The sequence below is a fragment of the Xyrauchen texanus genome, chromosome 48 (genome assembly GCF_025860055.1).
Source record: "Xyrauchen texanus isolate HMW12.3.18 chromosome 48, RBS_HiC_50CHRs, whole genome shotgun sequence".
NCBI lineage: Eukaryota > Metazoa > Chordata > Actinopteri > Cypriniformes > Catostomidae > Xyrauchen > Xyrauchen texanus.
The window spans coordinates 8,059,551-8,069,074 of record NC_068323.1 but is presented as its reverse complement, the minus strand read 5'-3'; the positions used below and the strand labels follow the sequence as shown (position 1 = coordinate 8,069,074).

The window sequence follows — 9,524 nt, the reverse complement described above, 5'->3', positions numbered from 1 at the left end:
CACCTGATTCAACTCATCAGCTCATCATTAGTAGAGACTCCAAGACCTGAATTGGGTGTGTCAGAAAAGGGAGATATACAAAATGTGCAGTGTTGGGGGGCCTCCAGGAACAGGGTTGGGAACCATTGCTCAACACAACTTTACTGCCACCTTGTGGGCATTGTGGGCGCCAGAAACCCTTATGAAATATCCTAAAAGTAATCTGTAACATAGTAACTTAGTGTTTGTAACAAAGTAAACAAATACGTTTAACCATTCAATCAAAATATTCCCCTTATATTCATGTATATCTCAAGATAGACACAACTTCATTTGGACTTTGCTGTGAATATTTGCATCTCTATAATGTAGCATGCAACCAGGAATGTAAAGAGAAGGTTACATACAACAATAGAGCTAAAATATACAATAATATTGAATAATATTGAAGCAAGAGAGAAAAACTCAACAACAAGAACTATCAGGGCTTTTGTTGCATTTCGTGTTGGTAATAAATATAGCACTATATAAAATATGTAAACATAAATGTTAAAATATACAGTTTTTAAACATTTTCTTTACTCTTACAGAGAATCTAAATAGACAAGACTTTGAACTTGTACTTTGCTGCTACAGATGACAGTGAAACTCTGAACTTTAGGGTAGCAATACCAAAACATTAATACCAGGATCTGTTCCAAGAATGATAGAATACAAGTTTAGACAAGATATCAGCTTGGCGTTGCTGGCAGTTATTATGATTATGCTATAATGATCCTGTTGTTGATCTCAAGCTTGGACAGATTCTGTAGAGCAGCTCAACCAGACAATCGGGAACAGCAGAAGTGTCTCGTGAATATTGTTGCATGACCCTTATAAAAAAACAAAACCATAAATGAGTTAAAATCAAAGGAAATAATGGTACATGCAAAAGTATGTATTTAAATTCAAACCACATATCCTACCTTAGTGAAAGATCAATCTAATCTGGACAGTAGACTATTGGACTGGTCCCCGATTCACATTACAATACTTGAGTACACTGTGTGTTCTTCTGAAACAGCCTCCTGAGAGAAAATGGAAAATAATCAATTTTAGAGGACGGTGGGGGTATTATTTTCAAAAGGAGATGCATGAGGGTTGAGAGGATGGTGATTGTGACTGTCAGCTCCAAAAAGCATATAACTTGAGGACCAGACTTGGACTTCAAGTTGTTATTCACGGGTGGTCTTCCTCTCCACCAATAGCTGGTGTGTGTTGAGCGTACTGGTGCACTATGGGTGCCATCACATCAATATGATCATCCAGGTGGATGCCGCACACTGGTGGTGGTTGAGGAGAGTCCCCTTGTTCACTGTGTATAGCGCTTTGAGTGTAGTGTCAGAAAAGCGCTATATAAGTGTAACATACCTTTATACATTCATTGAAATCTGGCATGATAATACAAACAGATGCGAGCACCTTTCCAATGCATTGCCAACTTGCATGGCATCCCGTTGAATAACATATCGTGCATTCTTCTGTTGGTTTGGCAGTAACAATCCTCAGTACACAAGGAGAGAGTTCCCTTTTAAATATCTGTGCCATTAAACTGGAAGTGTTCTTCTTCAGGCAAGTTGTCATAAATCATTTACAGTAACTTGATCAAGATTCTCTTCAAACCGCTGCTCCGCCATTACATTCGTTCAGTCATGACAACTCTCAGAAAGATTTAGCATGTTCATTTGGGTTTGACATATTGATAAGATATGGATAGACACACTGAGTAAAGCATGTTGGCATGCCGCAGCACAATTAGACATTACAAACAACCCCCATGTGGCAGATCTAAACAGGTGGATCCGGGGTGTAGGTGGGTTTCAGAGGAAAGCTTGCAGCCTGCTGCAGTGAAACCAGCTTAACTGCAAAACTGAGCAATTTAAAATGTTTGACAAAGAGAGAGAGAGATGCAAGAAGATTGGCTACACGATCACAAGTCAAAGGACCAATCAGCTTAGAGAATGCGAGTCACATGAAAGCGAGCCGATTGGCTGACAGATAGCAAGTCAAAGAACTTATGTGCAGTTTGCGCCACATAAGAGCTTCATGGCTGAACTTTGGTCATTTGACTTGAAAGAGAAAACTGTCAAGTTTTAACCGCAATGCTATTGTAATGATATAATATCAAATTACATTGGTACAAAGTGCAAACTTCAGATTGTGTATTTTGTGTATTTTGTATATGTACGTATCACTGGTTCTGTTAATGTTTTTAGCAATGGGTAAGACTTGCCCTCTGGTCTTTCTTTTCCACGAATCCTGCAGAAACATATCCCACCTATGATTGCCAGAACAACTGGTATCAGTGCTAAAAGATAGAGAAGTCGTCTGGATACTGTAATGCAGAAAGAGAGCAACTTTACAGAGTTAAACATTTCACATTTCATGTTTAACTACATATAATATTGTTACTGGTGAAAAGGTATCAGGCCTGTAAAAATTGACAATGAAGATCAGATACCAGTAATTCATATTTTCACCATAGAGTACCTGGACATGGCTGACAGACTTCAGTAATGTTGAGACGTTTAGTCTGGCTACTGATGGGATTGTTGATCACACAGCTGTAGATGTTGTTGTCCTGATATTCCACCTCCAGAGGTAGAGAGAGACTGCTGTTGAGATCAGACACACTGATGGAGGACAATAAACGGTTTCCTTTGTACCAGGAGAGAGTCGCCGGTGTCACATTCACCACTGGACACAGCTGACAGAGATCAGTAATATGGAGACGGTTAGACTGGTGGGTGATTGGATTGTTCACCGCACGGAAGGAGGAAAGAGACAGACACGTCCACTCATCAAAGAAACTCCTGCTGAGCACAGAAACATTGGTGGAGGAGAATAAACTGTTTCTTTTGTACCAGGAGAGAGTCACCTGTGTCATATTCACCACTGAACACAGCAAGGAACATTTTGGACTTGCTGAATTGTTCAATACTGAAGTGCACCGTGAGGAGGTACTGGTTATGGTAGGAATGGGCAGAGGAGCTGAAAGACATGAGAGCATTAACAAATGTTATCTTAGTTCAAATGTATTAATTACCTGATTTTAATTTTTAAAATAACAGCAATTATAACAATTTGCAATGTATTGCCAATGCAGCATTTTTTGAGTAGCTTGTCTTTCTTATTTATAAGAAAAATATAAATATAATAAAAGGAAAGTATTTTAGGGTACAACAGTGCTAAAGACACTTTTGATTGCGTGATGAGCTGACGAGTTCATGGAGGGCACATTTTACTGCCCGTAATCAACCCCTTGCTCATCCGCTCTCACTACCGTCGACGGCGGAGCGGTCCACGGGTACTCGGCGGTCCCCCAGGTGGACAGAGTGGTTGCGATCCACCTGTGTCCCGAGAACGCCGCCACCTGGCAGGATCGCCCGGTGCTCCCTCCAAGGCCTGTAGGATGACGTCGTCACTGACCTCCAAAGCCTACAGCGCCACCGGACAGGCCGCTTCCGCCTTGCACGCCATGGCCCTCCTGCAAGTCCAACTAGGCCAAGGCACTTAAAGATCAGGGTTTAAAGGCCCCCCCTATAAAACACATTGTTTTTATTTTTGTTTTTAAAGTGTGTTGAAAAGATTTGTTATGAAAAACGTTGAAAGTGGGCTCACATTGACTGATCGAATCATAATGGGGATCCAGTAGTTTATAAGATGATATGCCACAGTTAGTTCCAGTCCTCGATTCTGATTGGACGAGAGACATTCCATGAGCGCTGATTGTGTGACATCATCAGCACTCGGACGCTTCACTCTGTGTGTGTGTGTGTGTGTGTATCACTCCGCTTGTGTTCGTGTCGTTCTAAACTAATGTGTATGAGTAGTGCATATGTGAGTTACTGTCTTTATTTTTGACATTACATATGTTAGCCAGCAGGTGGTGGCAAAAGATAAATTTTGTGTGTAATATGAGCCAGTTTGTGACGTAAAGTGAATCCGTTAGTCATTGTTTACATAGAACAGAGCTCCGTGATCGCTCGTATTACTAATACATTACCAAAGCTAGGAAATAGCTTTAAACTGCTTTAAACTAACAACTTGCGATTAAGGCTCATCACAGCTGAGAGACACAACTGATTTATTACAGAACTCAAGTGCTTACCTTTTATCTGAGTTTCCACATTGGATACATACTGTTTAAAATGGCGGAGGACATCGCTGTTGCTATAAGGAATGACTCATGACCTCTGCTTGGGCATCTATTTTTCCACTGAGAAAGCTGACCTTCAGAAAGCTGACAGCATCTCTGCTTGGGTGTGGCAACAGGTGATCGCACACGCTCTATCTCTCTCTCTCTCTCTCTCTCGCTCTCTCTCTCTCTACACACACACACACACACACACACACACACACACACACACACACACACACACACACACACACACATAGACACACACATCCATCCGTCTATCCTTGTTTATCCAATAACTTGTTAGAAACAGCACAAGCCGTGATACTATTTCTGAAGTGAACTTTTTGAATTACTAATGGAGGCTTGGATGCATCATTTGTTTTGAACCAGCACCGACAGGTTCTGATTGGTCGTATAATAAAGTAGTTTCATGCACAAATGCGTTTTTATGACCGTACTCGGTTTTTCCTATTTTCTTTTAATTGACTTGTTCATTGAAATGTTGTATATAAGCAATATCACACTCACAATCGTGCTATATGGCCCTATATCAGCACTGCTGTAATTACCTGCGGCCGAATCACAGCAGTGCTGATGTAGGGGCGTATCGCACTCTTCCAAAAAAACTTAAATTGGTTAACGAGTAGTTAAAAATGTGTATATATATATATTGAAAAAAAAAGACAAGAAATTTATAGTTTTACGGTAAAATGTGGTAAAAATGACATTTTTTAAATGCAAAAAGTCTGATTTTCCCATATAATTAATGTTTAAAATGTATATTATGTGTATCAAGAGAGTACGTGTACGTTTTACAGTAAATTATTGTTAAAATTACGGCAAAAACAATAATCGACTCTTCCCACAGTTCCCTGCGTGACCCATCATATTTTATGGGAATAGTTATGATTATTTTTTATATCAGTTATGTACATATTGGTTATGTTCTGTGTTATATTTAATGTAGTTTAGTTACTGTAATGTTTATTGCATTATTTAAATTTCACACGTGTTCCCCTGATGGTGTTTAGTGTTTGTGTGAGTGACACTGAGCCCTGTCTCTACATGTTTATTGGTCATTGCTCCTGGAAGAGACATTAATGATGAACTTCATGTCATCATGAACTCTTCTGTAGTTACTACAGTGATTAACAAATACATTATAGAGTGAAAAGCTTCAAAATATTCATATTTATCATTTAACTGATAAACTGTGGATAATCAGTATTTATCTGGTACATTTTACAGGTTGTTCTGTGAAGTTGTTTACATATTTACAGTATTGTTTTTACAGTGTTGAAATATTGAACATGCATTATCTTAATGGGCTAAAAGCCCCCTCGTTATTATTTCTTTTAACACAAATTATAAAATGTATTCTTTCAATCTTGATGCACACGGTAACAAGAAAAAAAGCAAATTTTCCTAAAAGGATGCCTTTAACCCGATTGTACCCCTATCTCAGGAAAACAAACAAACAAACAAACAAACAAAAACCCTTTTTGGCCTATATTTGAAGACTCACACATTTAAATGTAAATGATAAATATGATAATAAAAATGACAAGTAAACCAGGTGAAAATTTTCACAGATAAAAGAAAAGAAAATGAAAACACTATAATTTAAATGTTAGGTTACTTTGAATATTTACAACTCAAAGGCTCACATTAAGAAACATGATATTTGTACCAATAATACCGATTTCATATTACTCACCGTACACATGGACACAGAAAATCCTTTGAACAAAGATTAAAGGTGTTTCATTTTCAGGTCTGATGATTTGCAGTGTATATCGTCCAGCGTTTGTGACTCTGATGTTTTCGATGGACAGAGATCCAGTCTGTTTGTCCAGCTGCAGTCTGTTATTAAATCTCTCATCATCACCATGATTAAATTTCACGGTGTTGTCGAGGATCTCAGCAATGTCTTGTCCGTCAAACCACCAGATCACATGATTATCCTCCTGTAATGCAGTAACACCACTCTGCAGAAACACAGGCTCTCCCTGCATCACTGTCACTGTCTCAATTATATTTTTTACAGCACCCACTATTGGAGACAAACAAAAAATAATTTACTGTAGTTTTATGAACTTAAATGAAATCATTTATTTTATGACTGTGAATGTAATTCTTGGTTCCAATACTGCAAAATTAAAGGAAATAAAAGGTAGGCTCATGTACCATTAAAGAGCCGCAAGACTAGAGAGAACAAAATAAACGAGTGATCCATGTCCTTTGAGAGCTGACTGAAAAGTCAGAGATTATTCTCTGTTGACTTCTTCTTGATTTGGAATACACGGAAGAAAAGTGCAACAATAGGCCGAAACTGTCAAACGGAGTAATGATGCACCCGTAATGAGGACAAAGGACAAAAATATCGGCACTCCCTCCAAAAAGTCAAGTGCCAAAGCGCTCCACTGGATTGCACGTGCACGCCTGAGTGACGAACGTATCTTTAACGCTACCTTCACCCACTTTGTCTTTTGACTAATAACATGATTGAGAGAGGTGAAGCTACACAATAAAAAGTATAATAAAATAATATTCAAATCATATGTTGCCAAAGCTATCAATATAGTCAGATGTTTACATATACTTTGATAGTATTTAGTAGCATTGCCTTTAAATTATTTAACTTGGGTCCAACGTTTTGGGGAGTCTTCCACAAGCTTCTCATAATAAGTTGCTGGACTTGATGGTCCAGCACATCCCATAGAAGCTCAATCGGATTGAGATCTGGGGAATTTGGAGGCTAATTCAACACCTTGAACTCTTTGTCATGTTCCTCAAACCATTCCTGATCAATTTTTACAGTGTTGCAGGGTGCATTATACTGCTGAAAGAGGCTACTGCCATCTGGGAATACCGTTGCCTTGGGCTGTACGTGGTCTGCAACAATCTTTAGGTAGGTGGTATGTATCAAAGTAACATCCGCATGAATGCCAGCACCCAAGGTTTCCCAACAGAACATCGCCCAGAGCATTACACTGCCTCCGCCGGCCTGCCTCCTGCCCAAGGTGCATCCTGCTGCCATCTCTACCCCAAGTAAATGATGCGCATGCACCTGGCCGTACACATGATCTAAAAGAAAGCGTGATTCATCAGAACAGGCTACCTTCCATTGCTCCATGGTCCAGTTCTGACGCTCGCGCGCCCATTGTTGGAGCTTTCAGCAGTGGACAGGGGTCAGCATGGGTACTCTGATCAGTCTGCGGCTACAAAGCCCCCTATGCAGCAAGCTGCGATGCGCTGTGTGTTCTGATATCATGGCCAGCATTATGTTTTTCAGTAGTTTGCGCTACAGTAGCTCTTCTGTGGGATCGGACCAGACGGGATAGTCTTAGCTCCCCACGCACATCAATGAGCCTGGGTGCTCATGACCTTGTAGCCGGTTCACCGGTTGTCCTTCCTTGGACCACTTTTGGTAGGTACTAACCACCGCAAACTGGGAACACCCCACAAGACCTGCCATTTTGGAGATGCTCTGACCAAGTCGTCAAACCATCACAATTTGGCCCTTGTCAAAGACACTCAGATCCTTACACTTGCCCATTTTTCATGCTTCCAACACATGAAATTTAAGAACTGACAGTTCACGTGCTGCCAAATATATCACACCCCTTGACAGGTGCCATTATAATGATATAATCAATGTTATTCACTTCACCTGTCAGTTGTTTTATTGTTGTGGTTGATCATCCATCCATCCATCTTCAACCGCTTATCCGAAGTCGGGTCGCGGGGGCAGCTGCTCCAGCAGGGGGCCCCAAACTTCCCTATCCCGAGCCACATTAACCAGCTCTGACTGGGGGACCCCAAGGTATTCCCAGGCCAGTGTGGAGATGTAATCTCTCCACCTAGTCCTGGGTATTCCCCGAGGCCTCCTCCCAGCTGGACGTGCCTGAAACACCTCCGTAGGGAGGCACCAAGGGGGCATCCTTACCAGATGCCTAAACTACCTCAACTGACTCCTTCGATGCAAAGGAGCAGCGGCTCTACTCCGAGCTCCTCACGGATGACTGAGCTCCTCACCCTATCTCTAAGGGAGAAGCCCGCAACCCTTCTTTCGGCCACTAGTACTTGTGACCTAGTTCTTTCGGTCATGACCCAGCCTTCATGACCATAGGTGAGGGTAGGAACATAAATTGACCGGTAGATCGAGAGCTTTGCCTTCCGGCTCAGCTCTTTTCGTGACAACGGTGCGATAGAGCAAGTGCAATACCGCCCCCGCTGCCCCCATTCTCCAGCCAACCTCCTGCTCCATTGTCCCCTCACTCGTGAACAAGACCCCGAGGTACTTGAACATTTGGTTGATCAGTGTATCTCGAATTGGAAAGGTACCAGGCGCAGGACTCGCTGGCTGCAGTACAGAGGTGTTATGACAAATATTTCACACAATGACTACTGTTTGTTGAAACCTATACATGCAAATGAAATAATATTCATGCATGCTTGTTGTCAACACAACAATATTTTAATCAGACCTTCACAAATAAGGTATTGATGCCTGTTATACAATATTTGATTCTCTTGATATTCAAATTATATTTGATCATGAAACTTATTTGTCCCTCCTCACCCGATTTTTACCTTACTGAAAAAGTGAAGTTTATGTGTCAACACTTCCTCCTGGCTGATGCCTGATTCTGTGTCAGGACTGGGTGTGAATGGCAGCAAGAGTTAAGATGAATCACATCTGCCTCGTTCATCTCATAATAACAATGCAGGGTTATTAAAAGGCGTTATTAACTATAGTCAAGGTGAAAGTTGACTCTTCACCTACAAATCACCTGAGGAAAAAATCCTCCTACAAATGAACCTTGTAGCTGCCTAACAAGAATTAGATACCCTAGATATAGCTTGTGTGTCTTAATGTGACTCTATGAAAATTTTTTGCTATTTTATAATCCTCCAGGAGAACATAATGTGTCTGCATCATAAAAAATTAAACATGAGTAAGGGGTACCTGAAGGTGCGACTCCCTCAGGTATATACAGTATATGCTTTGCGGCGTGTGGCTGTTATTGCTATGTGCTCCAGTGTTTTGGATGTTAGGGTTGTGTGAGTGTTTCTTCAGCGAAATAGGATTTGGGGGTACAACCCCACCCCAGCAACCTCCTAGATTCGGCCCTGGGGCCCAACTGTTTGGGGCCCCCACAACACACCATCCACTTAGCCTATACTCCACCACAAGAAAACCACTCATTATCAGGATATTACTCATTTAAATACATTTTCAACAGTAATGTTTCTTTGATTAATTAACATTTAATGTTGCATCATTCAGCTGCAGAGATTTGTCTCATCCGAAAGACAGGGCTTTTTTACAGTATATGGTCCATGTCACTATACTGGGGCA

General features: G+C 40.9%; 1 protein-coding gene across 1 annotated transcript in view; it reads right to left on the bottom strand.

Moving 5' to 3' along the window:
• Positions 1–331: 331 nt before the first annotated feature.
• Positions 332–9,524, bottom strand: part of LOC127639485 (uncharacterized) — a 124,763-nt gene continuing 115,570 nt past the window's right edge. Inside the window, exons 8-12 of the mRNA XM_052121536.1 lie at positions 5,877–6,212; positions 2,509–3,009; positions 2,252–2,353; positions 945–1,046; positions 332–851 (exon numbers count right to left, since the gene is read on the bottom strand). Of these exons, the coding sequence (XP_051977496.1) occupies positions 979–1,046; positions 2,252–2,353; positions 2,509–3,009; positions 5,877–6,212 (1,007 nt within the window). The 3' untranslated portion in view covers positions 332–851; positions 945–978. The remainder of the gene's footprint in view (positions 852–944; positions 1,047–2,251; positions 2,354–2,508; positions 3,010–5,876; positions 6,213–9,524) is intronic.